This window comes from Sus scrofa, chromosome 17 (assembly GCF_054392235.1).
Source record: "Sus scrofa isolate SSC_HxYL_T2T_F1_AM1 chromosome 17, Sscrofa_HxYL_maternal_Yorkshire_Landrace_v2.0, whole genome shotgun sequence".
NCBI classification, from domain to species: Eukaryota; Metazoa; Chordata; class Mammalia; order Artiodactyla; family Suidae; genus Sus; species Sus scrofa.
Genome location: NC_139399.1, coordinates 41,237,956 through 41,257,986, shown reverse-complemented (window position 1 = coordinate 41,257,986; position 20,031 = coordinate 41,237,956). Strand labels below are relative to the sequence as shown.

The 20,031-nt window shown below is 52.8% G+C and overlaps 1 protein-coding gene across 17 annotated transcripts in view; it reads left to right on the top strand.

The window, feature by feature from the left end:
* SIRPA (signal regulatory protein alpha) overlaps positions 1-16,621 on the top strand; it is a 44,875-nt gene extending 28,254 nt beyond the window's left edge. For 9 of the 17 annotated variants that reach the window (XM_085002881.1, XM_021077323.2, XM_085002884.1 and 6 more), the window contains 4 exons: positions 1,310-1,420; positions 4,473-4,497; positions 11,452-11,491; positions 14,028-16,621. In XM_085002881.1, the coding sequence (XP_084859007.1) occupies positions 1,310-1,420; positions 4,473-4,497; positions 11,452-11,491; positions 14,028-14,282 (431 nt within the window). In that variant the 3' untranslated portion in view covers positions 14,283-16,621. 17 annotated transcript variants of the gene reach the window in all.
* The last annotated feature ends 3,410 nt before the right edge of the window (positions 16,622-20,031 follow it).

Sequence of the window (20,031 nt, the reverse complement as noted above, 5' to 3'; positions counted from 1 at the left end):
CTACCAGGACCATGGCTGTCTCAGCATCACAGCTGATAGGAGACACTCAAGAAACACTTTTAGATGGAGTTCCCGTCATTGTGCAGTGGTTAATGAATCCAACTAGGAACCACAAGGTTGCAGGTTCGATCCCTGGCCTCGCTCGGTGGATTAGGGATCCAGCATTGCCGTGAGCCGTGGTGTAGGTCACAGATGCGGCTCTGATCCCGCGTTGCTGTGGCTGTGGCGGAGGCCGGCAGCTATAGTTCCAATTGGACCCCTAGACTGGGAATGCCATGGGTGCAGCCCTGAAAAATTTTAAAAAAATTTTTTTAAAAAAGAAAAAGAAATACTTTCAGAAAGGATGAAAGAGTGAGTTAGCTGGATGATGGGTTAGTTGGTGAGGTAATGCTCAGAGCTACTCTATGAAACAGAAATCACTACTGGCCTCAGTTACGCAAGAGGAGGCGGGTATGTGAGGGAGTTTAAATGACCTTCTCAAGGTCACAGCACGAGGGGGCATCCATTGGAAGCCACGTTTCTGAGGCTCAGAGCCCTGCTCCCAACCGCCCCACCCCCTGTGCTCCCGTGCCAGCCCCCCATTCACCATCTCACAGGCCCTGGGCTCAAACCAGTGCACAGCCTCAGAGCTCCACTCGGCCAGCGTCACATCCACGCTTCCTCAGCGTCCGTCCCTGCGCTGTGCGATGCCCTGATGGTGGGGTGGCTGCTCCGTGGCTCACTCAGAAAAGGAGGGACATGTTTCTGTTCCTTGGGGGGGAAATTCCACCCACATCCAGCAGCCGGGGCTCCTCCAGGTCTGTCGGCAATGCTTCCCTCCACAGTATTTTGTTTTTGTTTTTGTTTGGTTTGGTTTGGTCTTTTTGCCTTTTCTGGGGTCGCTCCTACGACATATGGAGGTTCCCAGGCTAGGGGTCTAATCAGAACTGTAGCCACCGGCCTTCGCCAGAGCCACAGCAACGCGGGATCTGAGCCGCATCTGTGACCTACACCACAGCTCACGGCAATGCCGGATCCTTAACCCACTGAGTGAGGCCAGGGATCGAACCCGCAACCTCATGGTTCCTAGTTGGATTCGTCAACCACTGCGCCACGACAGGAACTCCACGGTTTTTGCGCTGCCCGTGGGTGACCCTCAAGGGGACATGTTCACAGACCCATGAACGTGCCCACGTGGCCTGAAACATCTGAACCAGATGTTCTCAGTTGCTGATGCCTGCCTAGTGGTGACAAGGGGCAGGGGCAGTGGGTTTTCCTTTTCCTTGTTTGTAATTTCCCTACCTGAAGCCTCTGTCTTATGTGGTCCTAGACAACTCCGACAACTGGAAAAGCATCTTTATCACGGTGGGCGTGGTGTGTGCCTTGCTGGTGGCCCTGCTCGTCGCTGCTCTCTACCTCCTCCGAATCAGACAGAAGAAAGGTGAGTGGGTCCCCGGCTTCCTCCCCAAGACTTTGCCCCTGGCTGTCCTTCCAGAGCGGGGGGCCTCTGCTTTGGGCTACACAGAGCTTAAGCTGTAAGGGTGTCCCGTGACTCCCAGTAACAAGAAGTCTGGAGGTAGCAGTGCCTTGGCTGTGCCGCCCCTTCACCAGGCTGGAATCTGGGTGGGTGCCCTGGTGGCCTTCCTCTCGTGGCTGCAAGATAAGCATCACTTACCCTGGGCCCCACATCCTCACGGGACCACCACTGAGGTGGGGGCCAGGGAGATTCCAGGGCAGCAGGAGGGTCTTAGGGAGAAAACAGGATTTCCCAGGAGGCCCCTGGCCGACTTCTGCTTTCCTCTTACCTGTCCAGGGTCCATGCCCAGCCTCTTCCCCCATCCCGGTGCAGGACGCTGGGAGGGAGCAAGGCTAATATCACCACTTCTCTCTTATACTGCTGGGAAGATTAAATGCGTGACTATGAGTACAAGGTTAAGAAAGAGCCTGGCGTGCAACAAGTGCTTAATAAATGCTAGCTCCTGTCAGTATTGTACATGAGCGCAGAAATATGAGCCACTTTCCTGGAAAGCTCCCCTCACTAGGGCAAGGTGTGTGGCTTTGGACTGCAGCAGCAGGGTCCAAGTTCAAATCCAGGACAGGGTCCCCTTGTTTGCATTCATGTACATGGGCGTGTGTCTGTGTGTGTAGTTGTTGCTGTGGCCAGACCTCTGACCTTGGCATCAGATGAACCAGGGTTCCAGACCCTTGTTATATACTCTAACCCATCAGTTGGGCCTCCAGGAGCCTCAGTCTCCTTGCCTGTAAAATGGGTGTGGCAGTGCCTGCCTCGGAGGTGCGTTACGAAACAAGTAAGCTCTCCTGTGAAACAGCAGCTCTGACACATTCTCAGACCTGAAAAAATACATGTCCTCTTTCCCACTCTAAGAGGAGGCAATTTTAAGCCCGCGCTTCTGAAACTTTTTTGACTACAAGGGATAGAAATACATTTCGCGTCTCAGCCTCACGCATACACACCCCATATATAAAATTGGAACTCTGATATTTTCCTTTTTGTCATCTCTTACACTATATTCTCCTAAAACTGTTGTAACCCACCACGTGCCGCCGCCTGTAGAGTGCAGAGAACCGTCCTGAGCTGCACGTCCGCACCGGAACCTCCAGGCTGAGCTGACAGGCATGTGGTGTGTCAGCCACGCACCCCTCCTGCACCCCCTCTTCTCTGCCCCCCACGTGTCTCGCCCTCCTGGGCTGGAAGGACTCTGCTCTGAGACACTGCCTGGGCCTCAGGCTCCCGTCCAGGAGGGCTGGCCGCAGGCCTCGCATCTTTGGAATCTGGAAGAGATTTTGCCAGATGACCTATCGGGTGGTTTTCTTAACATTTCTGAAGCCCCCACGCAGGAAGGACTCCTCCTTGGGTGGGGAAACAGGGCCCTCCACCCACCAAGGGGGCACAAGCCAGCCCCTCTGTGAGCATTCACCACGTGTGTTAGTGGAACCCTAGTCCCCTTTGGACCCTCATCCCTGGGTACCACGTCGGGCTCCAGCACATGGGAGCTGGTCCAGAGGAGGGATGGGGGGAGGGGTGGAGAGGCGCCGATGCTGGTGAAGGCCGCCCAGCCCCGAGGGGTGAGTCTGCTGGTGTGTGAGCCCAGCTCTCAAATGTAGGCTCCAGTGACAGTAACAACTGGCCCTCAGGCAGCTCTTCTGATATGCCAGGCAACTGTTCACACCACAGACCTAACCCCACTTTACAGATGAGGAAACTGAGGCATGGGAAAGTTACAAAGCTTGCTCAGGGCCTCACACCTGGTGTGTTCTAAGGCCAGGATTCAAACCTGGACAGTAGGTCTGCAGAGGCCACATCTGAGGCCTCTGCACATCACTTCCACCCTAATGAGACACCCGGTCTCCCTTGTTGGTACCCTGGAGGTGCCTGCCATCTGCTACCTCAATACGTGCAAGGAAATATCCCAAGTTCAATTCTACCACGTATCAACTAACCTTAAGGAGTCGTTTGGGGTCCTTGGTGTAAAATGAGGTTGATCAGTATCCTGTCCTCAGTGTCCTCTGAGAGGACTTGTGTCCTAACACTTGGCAACTCATCAGCCTCCATTCAGATGAGTTAGATGCTGAGCTGCAGCCTTCCTACCTAGCACCACTCACCTAAAAATCCAATACCTACCCAGGCACCAAGCGTCGATGTGGCAGTGAGAATGCTTGCATTGTGGCAGCCTCCAGCCTGTGAAAATGTGGAGGAGAGCCCATTTGCCTGCGCATGTTGCTTTTTAATTACAATTTTACAGCAAAATGAGAGTCAAATGGTGGCTGAACCCCAGTGGCTTCTCTGTGGGATGCCCCATATCACAGGCTTAAAATCTCTGAGCCAGATGGACCCTTTCTTTCCTCCCAAGATCCTTTTTTGGAAAGTGGTGAGATGAAAATGCATGTCCAGCCCAACCCTGTGAGTTAGAGCGTTGAAATCCAAGCTCAGAGAGGGGAGGCGATCCACCCCGGATCACACAGCCAGTGAGTTGGTGGCAGAAGTGGGATTCACGCTTGCTTCCCCCGCCCACACACACACCCCTAGCAGCCCTGCTAGAACCTAGTTTCCAGCAGTGAAGGACCCCGATGGTGACCCAGGTTTGCTACAGGGCCTCAGGGAATGTGCATGGTGGATGGAAGTGAGGCTCAGGGCGAGGGCAGGTGGCCTCTCCCAGGCTGAAGGCTGCTTTGGCATCTGACCCTTGGCAGCTCCCAGAGGTGGGACAGCAGGAAAGCCCCACTCACTCATCTTCCTCCGTGAAAGATAATGGACCACCCACCCCACTGGGGTGGGCATGGGGTTTCCGTGGTTTGGAGGATATGATTTTAACAATTCCCCCCAACATCCCTGGAGACAAACCTCTGCTCACCCATACCCCCACCCTCCACCAAAATAAATAAATAAATAAATAAATAAATAAATAAAAAGTTACATAAGAAAATGGTATTTCTAGGTGAAACAATTGGCTTCTGTTTCTTTTCTTTTGCAGCCAAAGGCTCCACGTCTTCTACAAGGTAAGTGCATCACTGGGCAGGGGGTACTTTTGCAGTTCTTATTTGGTGGTTTGCCCCTAAAACGGCAAAGCATAATCTGCACCCACTGACCCTCATTCCTGTGCCAGCCCGCTTTCCTGTTTCCTTCCTTTGTAAGCTCCTCACATCAGGTTCATCTTTAATTCCTGTCTCAAATGAGGGGATTTGCAGGGATTTCGGCCTGTGGAGGCACCGATTTCTTGCCTACTGTTCATGGACAGTGAGCCCCTTATCAAACCCCGTTTGGACTGTGACAGAAACCTGCCCCCAGAACCGCGCTGTATACTCTGCTCTTCCCTTTGTTCGTTAAATATTTATTGAGTGCCTTGGCAAGGGCGGCCCTGGCGATGCCAGGGTGGCTGGGTCGGCTAGAAGCAGCTGTGCTCCCCTGAAGCCCACACCCTGGGCGGAAGCTCAAGTGATGACATTACATCACAGACAGTACATTAGTTTGTCGATGTAGGTTTTTGGTGATTTTCGCCACGTCCCTTCTCTGTGCACCTGCTCTGTTCTGAATGCTCAGGATACTGCAGTGAACAAGAATCAGTCGGGGCCTCCATGAGGCTCAGGCACTGGTGAGAGAGGCAGGCAGTGAGCCTGGAGGCGAAACAATGTGGAAAGTCCTGGTGGATGGTGATGAGTCAAACTCAGCAAAGGGATGAAGATGGGAGGGAGGGCAGGGGAAGGGCCTCCACTGAAGAGGGGATGTGAGCAAGGATCCAAAGCTGGGGGGTAGGGGCGGGGCGGGGGTGGGAGGACAGACCGTAAGGGGTGCCCGCTGGACCAGAGAGCAACCAAGGCGAAGGCTCTAGGTGGGAAGTGTTGAGAGGGTGGGGGAGGCAGGTGCAGTTGGGGCGGAAGGAATGAAGGGAGGGGGTGGGGGAGGGGGGAGGTACAGGCCACAGTCTCTCTGCTGGAGCCCTTGCGACAGATGAGTTACTAATCCAGACGTTTCAGCTTTGGGGAAGGCCCCCAGTACTCACCCCAGTGCCGTCATCTACTGCGTGAGTGTACCTGCGTGGAAACATACGAACGTCTGTGCTAAGGACAATAAATACAAACTACAAACAGCTTCCTGTTAGTTAAGGACAGATTTTGCCACTAAATGGGTTTTGCAAGCCTTTTGGTTTTGGGTTTTGTTTTTTTTTTTGGAAAGCTCTGCGGATTTCAAAAGCGGAATTGAGAATCTGGAGTGAAGGCCAGTCGTCTTGGGCCTGTGGCTGTTAGGATATGGGGTTTTACTCCCAGTGGGATGAGGAGACACAGGAGGGAGATGATGGACTTTGTTTTATTTTATTCATTATTTATTCTTGGCCATACCTGTAGCATGTGGAAGTTCCCAGGCCAGGGATCAAACCCGCATCACAGCAGCCTCCCGAGCCCCTGCAGGGGCAGTGCAGGATCCTTAACCCACTGCACCCACAGGTCAGCTCTGATCTGACTTTGTTTTAAATGTACCACCCTGACCATCATGTGGGGACCAAGCTATAGGAGGTGAGGGTGGAGGCAGAGAGGCCAGAGAGGAGGCTGCTGTGGTGGTCTACGCAGATGGTAGCGGCCTGAACCAGGGTAGTGGGATGGGCTTAGAAATGGTCAGATTCTGGATATATTTTGGAAGTAGAGCCCAAGGGATTTTTTTTTTTTTTTTTTTTTTTTTTTTTGCTTTTTAGGGCCACACCCACGTCATGTGGAAGTTCCCAGGCTAGGGGCCGAATCAGAGCTACAGCTGCCAGCCTACACCACAGCCACAGCAACGTGAGACCCGAGCCACATCCACATCTGTGACCAACACCACAGGTGATGGCAACGCCAGATCCTTAATGCACTAAGCGAGGCCAGGGATCACACCTGCATCTTCATGGATACTAGTCAGATTCATTTCTGCTGAGCCATCATGGGAATTCCCAAAAGGATTTTTGCTGACAGATTGTAGGGTCAAGGACAGCCCCAAGGTTGGGGGTCTGGGGATGCTTTGTCTTGTGTTTGGAGGCCACAGGTGGTGGTGGGTGTAGCGATGGGAGTGGACTAGACACTGCAGCTGCACATAGCAGGAGCATCTAACCTGTCTGTGGGGCCCCGGGAAACCGTGTGGGTCCCTCCTGCCCCCAGCAGGTGTCCGTGGTACCCCTGAGAGAAAGTCTTGCTTTCTGCTCTGACCTCCACAGGTGGCTTCCTGCTCTGAGCCCTGGCCAACCTCCCAGCCTCCCCATCCCCATAACAGGCCAGCCGCACACCTGTTTGTTTTCCTGTTGCCATGTCTTCCCATCACACGTCCCCCACCGAGTACACTCTTTCCCAGGGGCCAGACTTGGCTTCCATCCTTTGCCTAAACACCCCCAACGGCATCCTGTGGCCCTTGAGATAGTCCAGACGCCCTCTCGAGACCCTCAAGCTCCTCGTGGTCCTGTCCTGCCAGCTTGGACAGTTTCACTTCCGGCCACTCCCAGGGCTCGCATTCAGGCACCTCCTCCATCCCTCCTCCTCGCTCTCCTCCTCCCTCTTGTGCCCTGGCCTCTCTCCCTGAGATGTCCTCCCCACCCCTGCTCCTGTACCACCCAGGGTCTGCACAACTCCAGGAGGTGACAGAACAGCCTCTGAACAGCGCCCCCTAGAATCGTGCAGCCTGGAAGCTAATGCGGGCTCCCCTCCTTTCACCCGATTATCCTGTTTCTTTTGGGCTCAGCAAGGGCAAGGGTGTTACCTCCTCCAGGGACAGGGGCTCCTCCTGGGAGCTCTCCTGGTGCCCCTGCAGTGACACCCCAGTGTGTTCAAACTGTCTCTGCATTTGTCCCCATAGTATAACCCGCCCCTCTTGAAGGCAGGGACTATTCCCTCACATTTAGTGCTAAGAGCTGCTGAACTTGGCACCGTGCCTGGACTGGAATCAGTGTTCAGTAAAGGTTTGTTGAATGAACAAGTGAATGACGGGATGAATGCCATCCCAAACCAATAGAGCAAGCCTCAATCCCTAACTTCTCTGAATCCCTAAAACTCTCCCTGTCGGTGGCTTCACAGCCCCACATGTGGAAGAATCTCTCTTTTTTGTTTTGTTTTTGTTGTTGTCATTATTTTTTACCCATCTTATCTCCCGATTAGACAACACATTTCTGGAAGAGAAGGGCCATGTCAGTAATAATAATGACCACGGCATCTGCTGCTAACATTTACTGAGCATTGCGTGTCCCAGGCACGGATCTATGCTGTTATCTACATTAGCCCATCGGTGATTTAATTATCGCAAAACCCCTATGATTTGCTGTTATCCCAATTTAATTGAACACAGGTCTCAAACCTGAGTGTATAGCAGAATTCCCCTGGAGGGCTTGTTAAAACGCAGATTACCTGCTGGCCCCACCCCCTGAGTCTCTGCTGCGGAATTGGTAGTTCTAACAAGTTCTCAGAGAGGTGGGGCCGATGCTGCTGTTTCGGAGCCAGGCTTGGAGAACCTCTGCTCCAGAAGCGTCTTGTCCCTAGGTGTGGTGGAGGAAACTGAGGCTCAGAGAAGTCGTGTGACCTTCCCAAGGTCCCACAGCTCCTAAGGGCTAAACCGCGCCTCAGCCTGGATTTCTCTGCCGCTGAAGCTGAGGCTCTTCAGCACTGATGCCTGAGGTTCTGATGTGCAGCCTCCTGCTGCCTGTTTCTTCTTCCCCAGAGAAGCCAACCGTTTGCTGCCTGTTTTTTATTTTTCCAGCGTGAGCCTACCGAGGGAGCCATGAGATCGCTTGCTCCCTTTCATCTCTCTAAACCAAAGCGATAGCTAGTGAGCGCTAATGGAGCTTTCCCATGCGCTGCTGCCGGCTTCAGCCCGGCTGGCTGGGATCAGAGGCTTTCCAGAGGATGCTGGCGTGGGTAACAACCCCAGCACCCCGGGGAGGGGGTGGGGGTGGGGGAATGCCTCCACTTTGAGCTCAAAGGGCCCAGCAGATCGCAGGGCCGGTGGGGAGACTGGCTATTTCTAACTCGCTGGGTTAGGGACGTACAGGCAGAACGTTGTAATCTTCCACAGCTCAGATGAGAGAAAAATGTGTGCCTGCTCCCTTAATTGGGCACTGGGGTTCATGCGGTCGGCCGTTTGTTCACTTGTCAGACATTCGCTGCGTTTATTCTTGGAATATTTAAGGCTTCCCTGATTCTTTCATTTATTCGTCTGGATTGAGCCCAGCTCAGCACCAGGCCTTAAGCTGAAGGATTGCAAAGAGGAGCAAAAGAGACACTAGCCCTGGTCTGGGGGTACTTTTGATCCGGTGGGAGAGAGATGTTCATTCATTTATTCATTCATTCAATAAACATTTAGGGTGTGCTAATGATGCACCAGCCTGTCACTTACCAGGTGTCAGGGCTCCGGTGGTGAATGTCACAGGCCTGGTCCCTGCCCCCCTGGAGCTTCTGGTCCAATAGGAGGCAAGTTACCAAACAAGCTGGGAGGTTGGTACACGATGTACCACAGGCACTGACTAAATTAAACAAAGGCAGGTGCGGAGCAGAGCAGGGAGGGTGTGATGGGTGGTCAAGGAAGCCCCTCCAAGGAGAGGACATTGAGAAGACAGCTGAGGGGCGAGAAGGCTCCAGCCATGGGAACATCTGGGGCAAGAGTGGACCAGACAAGGGAACGGCCGGGGCCAAGACCTTGAGGCAGGAACAGTTAGATGTGGCGTGTTCATGGATCACGGAGGAGGTGGCGGGGGGGGTGGGGTGCGGGGCAGGGTGGAGGGAGCCAGCGGGGAGGTGGAGGACCAGAGCAATCAGCCGGGGCACATCACGTGGGCCGGGTATCAGGACACCGAGGTGGATTTTACTGTGTGGTGGGAAGGAGTTGAGGATTTTGAGCAGAAAAATGATGGGACGTCCCTTATGGGCTTTACTTATGGAGGGTGGTGTGCAGAGGAGCGGGACTAGAACAGAGACGTCAGCGAGGAGTCCCCTGAGGGATTGAAAAGCTAGGATGGTGGTGATGGCAGAGCGGAGGGGTTTGGTATGTCTTTTGGAGGCAGAGCGGACAAGCCTTGAGGTGGATTAGACAGGTTTCGAAGGAGGGGGAAGGAGAACTGGGATGATTCCCTCTTCCTGAGCCAAGCCCCGGGATGAGTATCAGCAGTGCCCTGCCCTGAGATGGGAGAGACCAGGGGAGAGACAGGCATGAAAAACTGGATGACTGCTTCGGGTCTGTAGTGATAGCTCTGAAAGAGGGGAGCCTAGAGTTCTAAGAATGGGGTTTGGGGTTCAGTGAAGGTTTCCCTGAGAAAGGACTATTTGAAACAGGCCCCAAAGGAAGAGAAGGGGTGAAAAGCAGATGAAGAGGCAAGGAGGACAGAGTGTGCAAAGGCCCTGGGGCAGCCTGACTGGCATTGCTTTCAAGTTACTTTTGCACACCTATATCCAAGTGGTGAGAAAGCATGGCAGAGAGATGCAAACCAGATGGGAATATACGCAAGGATATTTGACACGGTCACCAAGCCCTGGCAAGCCCAGCCAGCCCAGCGCTGTCAGATGTCTTCCCAAGGAGGTGACACCACAGTTGAGTCTCGAGATAAACAAAGGTTAATCAAGAGGAAAAGTGGTTGAAGGGGTCCTTCAGGGCTGTTGTTGACACGTAAAATGCATCACATCGAGTAGCCCTTGAGGAATATTGGGGAGATGGATAAGTGGGTGAATGAGGACAGGGGGGGAGTCGGACTGAGCTTGAGGGGGCTGCGTGGGGTGGTGGTGGGGGGACAATCGACCAGCGCCAGACCGCATGGGGCGTATGAGCAGAGCAAGGCTTTGGACCTGAACCAGAGGCTTTGGGGGGCTGGAGGGGTTGGAAGCAGGAGCGGTGTCGGGGGAGGTGAGTGAGCTTCACCTGACGAAGTCCCTGCTCCTGGAAGGCCGTTTCTTGGGCCACGTGGGACCCGTCATGGCCCAGAACTGCTTTTCTGAGCCAAGCACTCTTGCCAAGTCCATTCGTAACCCCTCTGCCCAGCCCCATTGCTCATTTCTGACATGATCCAGGCTCACATCCCCAGCATGGCCGGCTTGAGAATTTACACAACTCCTGCAGAACCGGTGGCTCTGGTTTGCTCACCACCTTGACCGTGACCCTGCAGTGAGGCGAGCCACAGCCTCCAATTACAGAATCAAGAGCATGAACGGTTTCTTTGATTAACCAGAACGCTTGGTCCTTTGCTTTTCTTTTTTTAATAAGACAGGTGTGTATAATATAGAACATGGGGAAAACATGGGAAACTAAAAAGAAGAAAAAAAGACCACTGCTCTTAGCATCTTACTGTGTTTCCTTCCAATGTTATCCACACATTTTCCATAATTGAGATCATTCCGCAGAGAATTTGCTTTTTCACTTATCATTGTAATGTAATCATTTGTCATTTTTTTTTAAAATCCTTCCTCATAAACCTTTTAAATCTTTATCTACAAACCTATCTTAATTTCCATTAAGGGACTGGTTAATGGTCCCAGTAGGCAGAGCTATAAGGTATAACCCTCCCTCCTTCATCTCGTTCTGTGCTAAATGTCTTTGTGCATTAAGCTTTTCTGTATTTTGAATTCTCCCCCCACCCCCGCCCCGAAATGTGCAATTATGAGTCAAAAGATGAGGACACCTTCCAAGCTCTTGACTTTGCCAAGCTGCTTCCAGAAAGCATTGTGCCAGTTGGCCCCTCCCATCACCAGTGTAGGAACCTGCCAATTTCACCACACCTTCCCCAGCACCAAGTATTATAATTTTTCAAAGATCCTTGACGATCAAGTAGGTTAAACAACAACAAAAAGGCACAGTACATTGTCCAAACGTTTGATAGGCCGTTGTGTTTCTGTTGGGAATTGGCTCCCCCGTGGCCTCCACCCGTATAGGAAGTGAAACCTAAATGTTATTCTTATCAATTTGCATGAGCACTGGAGATAGTGAGGATATTTTTATCCATGCGTCTCTTTCCTTTTTAGGTTGCATGAGCCCGAGAAGAACGCCAGAGAAATAACCCAGGTACAGTCCTTGGTGAGATGCCCTTCCTGGGAAACTGGGTGGTGTGATTTCCTTGCATCAACAGGAGCTACAGATCCTGTTCTAAATTAAGCCTCCTTCGCCCGGGTGGGAGGTGGGGGGCTGGTGGTGGTGGAGGATCCTTGCATTCCTGAGCCCCCCCTCCTTCTGCTCCAGCCGGGAGAGTCTGTCCCAGCCTCTCTGACTTGGTGCCAGTCACTGCACAGCTTGGAGGGGCACCATCCGCCATGTGTTCTGTGCAAACGGTACCTCTGGAGTCAAGCGTAGCGTTCATGCTGTCCCGCCTCCATGCCCTGGCCCATGCCAGTCTCTCCTCCGGGAGCACCCTTCCAGCCCTGTCTCCTATGGAGTAGCACAGCACTATGCTGCCTTTGCTGATGGAATGACCCCGTGGCGTTAATTGCCTCGTGTAAGGGCACACTCCCTCGAGCTGGTGATTTCGCCTCAACATCACCAAGGAGGTTTCGGGGGCACCGAGCTTGGTCTGTTTCCGAGAACTCTGGCCTCTAGCCCTGTCCACACCGGCTGACGCTGTCAGCCTGAGGAGGCCAAGGGCTCTTCTGTGTCTTGTAACAAGACAGGCCCTGCCCTGAACCTGGCATGAGAACGTGCCAGCTGTCCTTGACATTTTCCTGGCAGTTGTCGTCGTCCTAGATAGGGTCTGTGGGAGAGAGTTGAGGCTGGGAAAAGGCATGGCATTCCTAAGCCAAAACTCTCCTGGACCCAGCGCAGTCCCCCAGCAGCCCTGGGCGTGAGCTCAGGTGGCGATTATAACAAACAAGACAATTTCCAGTCATGGGAGAGCCTTCTCGCAGTCATTTTACTTTGGGGAACTTTCAAAGTTCTTTCTGGAATTTTCCAGGGAAAGAATGATGGTGAAAAGAGCTGGTCTTCGAAACCTGTACAAAATTTACAATCAGAGGACTTACCAAGCACCTAGTTGTGCCAGGCCCTGGACAGTGAGCCAGGGTCTTGTGGTGCTTTCAGCCCTGAGTAGGATTCCCGGTGCCACCCAGGGAGGGAATTTAATGGTGTCTGTGTGGGTTTCCTGGAGAGAAGTGAGTGAGTGTGCAGGTTCAGTTTTTTTTGGCCATACCCACAGCATATGGAAGTTCCAGGACCAGGGATCGAACCCAAGCCACAGCAGTGACAATGCCAGATTCTTAACCTGCCGAGCCATCAGGGAACTCCCGGACCACAGCTTTAGAGGCCAGCAGACTTTGGATCTTTTCTAGCGGTGTGACTTTGACCCAATTTATTTAATAACCTCCCTGGCTCTCAGCCTCTTCACCATAAAATGGGCTCAATAACCCTTCCGAGCAGGGCTGTGATAGGGCCTGAATCAGGTGACCCACGTGAGAGCAGAGCGCCTGTCAGCTGGCAGGACCTGAGGTCTGTGCTTATTACTGTGCATCGGGTGGGATCATGGTTGTTGGTAGTGCCCCCCACTTCTACAGCGCAGGTGCCAGGCTCAGAGGAGCAAAGTGTGTCATTTATGATGCGTAATTTCAAGGCGGCCGTTGTGCATGATAAGACAAGCATGTGGGAGAAGTTCAGGTTTGCCTGGCGGTAGGCGATGGCTGACACATGCTAAACATACAAGCACACGCAGCAGGAGCCAGGCTCCATCCTGAAAGCTTTACCTGGACCCTCTCATCCGATCCTCCTGGTGACCCCAATGATAGATACTATTATTGGACCCACTTTGCAGATGGGGAAACCAAGGCCCAGAGAGGCTGAGTTGCCCCGTCCCTCGGCTACAGAGAGCAGAGCCAGGATTGACTTGGCTGCTGCCTATAGAGCCTTTACCTCCTGCTAACTCCTGGTCTCATTCTCACACACCCCTGTCTTCTGGCCCCCAGACCCCAGCTCACCCTGAGTGAGGCTGAAATTGTTGCCATCCCTGAATCCATCCTCCATTCATTCATTCATTCATTCAGTGTCAGTTGGGCTTCTTCTGTGCCAGTCTTGGTTTCGGCATCATAAACAAATGCCTCATGAATATCTGCTGAATAAATGAGTAAATAAATGAATGTCTCCACCCCTGGGGGACGAGCATGTACTCAGACCCTCAAACAGGTACAGTCCTAGGTGGCAATGGCTCTAATGGAGAAGCACAGGCTAAGAAAGCACAGAGACAGAGCCCTGGACCTCTATGAGCACAGGGTCTTAGGATGAAATTTACAGGGGGGATTGGGTGTCCTTACAAGGAGAAGGAGGGACAGATAGTCTCGGCAGAGGAAAGAGTGTTGGGAAAGGCAGGCGAGAACTGCAGGGAGGTGACGCTGAAGCAGGGCTATGAGGGGACCATGCTGATGTGTGGGAAGAGGCTTCAGGCCGTGTGAAGAGGAGGCTGATTGGAAGGGCAAAGCTGGAGACAGGTGACCTTGGCCAGAGAAGAGGGGAGGCGTGAATTAGGACCGAGCCAGTGGAGGCCAAGAGGAGACAGAAGCATCCAGACTCGGTGCCAGTGGGTGCGTGGCTGGATGCTCCAGCGTGACCTCTCCATCTCATTTAGATCCAGGACAACAACGACATTACCTATGCAGACCTGAACCTGCCCAAGGGGAAGAAACCCGCCCCCAAGGCCGAAGAACCCAACGACCACACGGAGTATGCCAGCATTCAGGCCCGCCCACACCCCGGGTCGGAGGCCAACCTTACTTATGCTGACCTGGATATGGTGCACCTCAACCGGGGCCCCAAGCATCCAGCCCCCAAGCCTGAGCCATCCTGCTCGGAGTATGCCAGCGTCCAGGTCCGGAGGAAGTGAACAGGGCTGTGGTCATCTCTAGGGTCTATCCCCATGAGCCTTCCTGTCCCACAGCGGACAGCCGCGATGAGGACAGCCAGCCCAGTTCTGGGAGGGCCGGGGTGGCCCGGGCCCTGGGACGCAAGAGTGAGGGTAGCTCTTGTCTCCCCAACCCAGTTGGCTCTCCAGCATTTCCAGGGCAGCCGTGTCCCCCCCACCCCCCCACCGTGCGGCTATACGTGGAAGCTGGCGTGGCCACACCAGGCGGCGAACCCACCTGGGAACTGGCCAGAGCCGCTGGGAGTGCGAGAAGCCTCAAACCTCTGTCCATCAACTGTGGGTCTTGGTCCTGGTCTTGGAGACCCCTGACTGCCTCCTTGCCACGCCACCGCCGCAGCCTGATCTTCCAGAGTGAGGAGGGAGGGAAAAAAACCCTCCTCCTCCGCCCAGCACCATCCAACTGGGACTTGGGGAAAGCTTTCCCTTTTGATCGAATTGCCCATCCATGGAGAAGCTGGGAAAAAAAAAAAAAAAACTCTGGGACCCCATCCTGAGCCTTGGTGAGGTTGCTGCCAGCAGTTCGAGCCTCCTCATGCCTGGACGGACCAGCCACAAGCCCTGGGCAGGAGAGGACCCTCCGAGGAACTCCTCCACCCCCGAGGACCGAGGGACAACCCCCCGCCTCCTCGGCTCCCGGAGGACCCGTCGTCCCCACCGTGACACTCCACGTGGCCCCACCTCTCCTCGCCAGACCCCAGCTCGCTTCCTCCAGCTAGCACTAACTCACAACATCTCGCTGTGGACGCCTGTAAATTATTGAGAAACGTGAAATGTGCAATCTTGAAACTGAGGTGTTAGAAAATTTGATCTGTGCTGTTTTGTTCTCTTTTCGTTTTTGTTTTTTTTTTTTTCTTTTCTCTCTCTCTCTTTTTTTTTTTCTTAAAACAACAGCAGCGTTATCCTGGCTCTTTGTCATGTGTTGAAGTATGTGGTTGGTCTCACGCAGTCTAAGGTGGAACAGTTGCTTGTCCTAGAGGGATTCCCTTACAGCCGAAACGGAGTTCCTCTCCAAGTCCCAGAGCCCTGAGGGTGGGAGAGAGGGTTCCAGGTTGGCTGCTCCATGGAGACACCTGGCCTTCTCTCTGCATGGCTGGTACTACTGCCTTCCCAGCGCCCCCATGTGGTAAGTCTGAACCTGCCCTGTGCGCCACCTGGCTGCCTCCTTCTCGGGGCAGTCGGGTCGGGACCTACCGCCTCAGTCTGCTCACCTGTAAAGAGGGGAGAGGCGAGATGCCTGCCCCCCCATCTCTCACACGCACTTTAGGGCCATGCAGGGTAGGAAGCGTGCCTGGCTGTTTGCCCCAGCCTTTAGTGACCTTCCCCTCTTCCAGCTCCCAGAGCTCATCTCTGAAGGTGGAATCTTCCATTTCTGCTCCCATACCCTATTGGGATCAAACTGGAATAAATCGAAGACAGCCAGGAGGCCTGGGCAGCTGTGAAGCCAGGACTGACCTGCCTCCTGTCCCTCTGTCTCAGAAGGTTGGGCAGTGGCTGTGCCCTGGTTACCCTCGGACCGACCCTTCCAACTCAATGTGGACCCAGGGCGGGCAGGCATTGCAAGCCTGGTTTGTTGGGTCTTCACGTGTAATTGATCTGCTCTCGGAGTTCAGATGCTCATCGTCACTGTCCCCGGGGTCCAGCCCCATTTGATGGCTATGGGCTTCCCCGCCCAGGCTGTCAGAGCCAGAAGTTGAGCCATCCTGCCCATCAGCAGGTCCTCTAAGCAGAACCCCGGGAGCCCAGCACAGACCCAGCTCGCTATTTTACACGATGGCATCTAGGCATCGGCTGAGCCAGCAGGCCACGTGGACAGCTTTGGCCCCATGAGCCAGAGTTTGTCTGTGGCATCTGGGAGCACAGTGGTCCAGCCACCTGGCACGGGCTAGTTCCAGATTCCAAAAGGTTGGCTTGTAAACCTCAGCCTGCCTCTCTTCTGCCCAGAGAAGAGGACGCGTGTGAGCACACGCACGCACGCACGCACGCAGCATTTTACAAGTCTTCTCGGTTTCCTCGGTGCCATTTTCATTTTATTTTATTTTGACTTTTGGAAGGGGAGTAGGGAATGAGGCCAAGGAAGTCACGTAGTGTAGCTTCAGCCCGGAGCCTGAGAGTCCCATACCTTGTGTATCGAACCCCAGGAAAAGGAAGCAGTCGAAACAACAGTGCGGAAGGAGCGTGGTTTCGGGAGTTTATTTTCAGACTGCAGGGAAGGAAACAGGCCCCATTTTGTATATAGTTGCAACTTAAACTTTTTGGCTTGCAAAATATTTTTGTAATAAAGATTTCTGGGTAACAACGGCCCCTCTGGGTGTTGAGTCTCCTTGTCTCTGTGAGTGTGTCCCTGTCCCCAGGAGCCTGGGAGGAGACTGCGTGTCCCTAGGGCTTGGAAGTGACCTCAGCGTCTGGTCCTCTCTCTTGTGGGTTTTATAGACACAGACTTTGTTGCACCTGGTTCAGAGGGAGTCGGTGGAAGGCAGCCCAAAACACCCGCTCCAGCAGTATTCCAGCAGAAAACCAAGTTTGGATCCTGGGTCTGTCACTTTGCCGCTGCGGGAACCAACCACTCACCTTGCAGACTGAGCCGGTCATTGGCACAGTGGGAACAACAATACCCCCGCCAGGGTTAGTCTGGGGACTAAAGGGGTCACGTGGCACGCAGCCCCAAGCTTGGCCCATGGCAGACCTTCACTAAGCATTGGGTCTTTCCTTCCTGCCCTAAACACTGCACAGTGGGGTCACCCCCACCACTTGTAGGATCTTGGACAAGAAGGTCACCCTCTTGGAGGCCCATTTTCCTTCTCGAGTCCTAGAATATCCCTGCCAGATGAGTCATATCTAGTGCCAGTATGGAGTAGGTGCTCAATAAATGTTTGTTTGGTTATGTCCCCTCCATAAGAATAGTGTGTGTGTGTGTGTGTGTGTGTGTGTGTGTGTGTGTATGTGTGTGTGTGTGTGCGCATTTGCTTTTTAGGGCCATACCCACAGCATATGAAAGTTCAGGCTAGGGGTCGAATCAGAGCTACAGCAGTCAGCATACACCACAGTCACAGCAACGCAGGATCCAGGTCGAGTCTCTGACCTACACTTCAGCTCATGGCAACACCAGATCCTTAACCCACTGAGCGAGGCCAGGGATCAAACCCACAACCCCATGGTTCCTAGTCAGATTTGTTTCCGCTGCTCCATAATGGGAACTTCAGAATAATATTAGTAACAATTATAAAATGATGGGAGTTCCTGCTGTGGCACAGTGGGTTAAGAATGCAACTGTAGGGGCTCAGGTCATAGCTGCAGCTCAAGCTTAGTCCCTGGCCCTGGAACTTCCACAGGCCACAAGTACAGCCATAAAGAGGGAAAAAAAAGATAAGTATACAATGATATCAACATCAGGTAGTTAGTGCTTACAGTGTGTTGGCACTTCATACCAATTGACTCCTTTATATCTCACAACTCCATGTAAATAATGGTACTGACCTTGTTTTATAGATGAGGCACAGAGAGGTGATGTGACTTATATGGGGTCACACAGCTATTGAGTGATGTTGCTCAGACTCCAACTCCAGCTGCCAGCTTCAGAGCCCAACTTCTCACCACGGAGTTATTATCTATACATCACGTACTGGCACTGACTATGCAAAATTATTAGCAATAACAATAGCTAATGCCTGTTATGGTAAGTTATATACCAAGTGGTTTGCCGTTATTAACTCATTTAATCTCCTAACCTCCATGTGAGGTGGGAACTCTTGTTGTCTCTATTTTACAGATGAGTAAACTGAGACACAGAGAAGTTAAGCCATTTCCCCAATGTCCCATAGCAGAGCCCAAGGAGTCTGGCTCTTCCCTGCCAGGTTTCCTTCTCATAACCATCCAATAGTGATGGTTGTGCCCATTTTGCAGAGAAGGAAAGTTGAGGCTCAGAAGTGCCGTCGACCTGGCCAATCTCACACAATGTATCTTTAGTTGACTTGGGCCTTGCACCTGGATCCACGAGCACACCCGGGATCAGCCCTGAGCCCTTGGCCTGGTCCATGCGATCACACAGGAGGCAAGGAGCTTCCTGCCAGGCTCGGAGAGGTCACCTGCCTCACAGGCCGGGAGCTTGGCTGTGACAGAGAACGCCGCTCTCCTCCCTGGGCCCCAACCTGTGAAATGTGTGTACTGCTTACAGGATGAGGTGTTCCAGGCAAGAATCCAGGCTGATTGGCAGAGAGATGCCTTCCTTCTCCGGGAAGGCAGGGGTGAAGGACTGCGTGTCCAGGCAAGGAAACCCGGGGGTGTAATTCACGCAGCACCAGGGCCTCGCTTCTCCACAGCCCGGGTCTCCAGGGCTGAGGTTGGCAGACAAAATCTAAGTTGATGGGAGCCAAGTGACCCTCTCCTTGCTGCCAGGAAATCAGGTAAGCACTCGGCATTTATCAGCACTGCGTTCCTTGTGCAAAGGAAGGCGATGGGACCTCCTCCCACCCCCGCCACCAGCCCTCATCCCAGGGGACCCATTGCCCTCCCCTCCCGAAGCCTCTGCCCACTTCACATGATGATCAGGAAAATTTCTGCCCCTTTTCAAGATTTTAATGCCTCATTGTAGAAGCCCCTGCATCTTCTAGCCTATTCCCATCAGCCAAGATTTGATCCAGTTTTGTTGATTTTATTTAGTTTTAACATAAGCACTTCCTACATATCAGAAAGTCTCCTAAACTCTGTACAAATATTAACTTATTTAATATCAGTTCACTCCATCTTTTTAACAAGCCTATAAGGCAGGTCTTATGATTATCCTTTGTTCAATAAAGACACTGAAGCACAGAGGGTTTCCACATCTTGGTCAGGGGCCATCATCTGCCTGGAGAGTGGTGCCACGGTGGGCATGGGTGGGCACTGGATTGGATGGGCGTGAGGGGAGCTGGAGGTTACTGGAGTGACAATAGGGGACACAGATAGTGTTGGGGTGCACTGGGTTTTGTTGGGAGCCAGGAAACACCATGTGGTCTCACCCCAAAGTGTCAGGATGGTCTCACGCTCCTGCCTGGTCACCAGCCAGCCAACATGCCAATGTGACTTGGGCCTCCCCAGGGCTCAGCCTGCCACCACTAGGGCTGTCCTTCCCCTCCTTAACCATGACACTGTGCTTGACTAGGGTCTGGGTTTGTTTTCTGAATATAGGATTATAAAATAAAAAATGTTTTCCAACTAAATATAGAACTAACATATGATACAGCAAATCCCACTCCTGGGCATATACCTGGACAAAACTACAATTCAAAAAGATACAGGTTCATAGCAGTACTATTCACAATAGCCAAGCCATGGAAACAACCTAAATGTCCATTGACAAATGGAGTTCCCGTGGTGGTTCAGCGGAAACGAATCCAACTAGGAACGATGAGGTTGCAGGTTCGATCCCTGGCCTCACTCAGTGGGTTAAGGATCTGGCCTTGCCGTGAGCTGTGGTGTAGGTCGCAGATGCAGCTCGGGTCCTGAGTTGCTGTGGCTGTGGCATAGGCCAGCACAATAGCTCCAGTTAGACCCTAGACTGGGAATCTCTACATGCCATAAGTGTGGCCCTAAAAAGCAAAAACAAAAACAAACAAACAAACAAAAAACCCAAACAACAACAACAAAAAAAAAACCAACCAACCAAACAAAAACAAAACAAAACAAAAAAAGATACAGGTTCATAGCAGTGCTAGTCACAATAGCCAAGCCATGG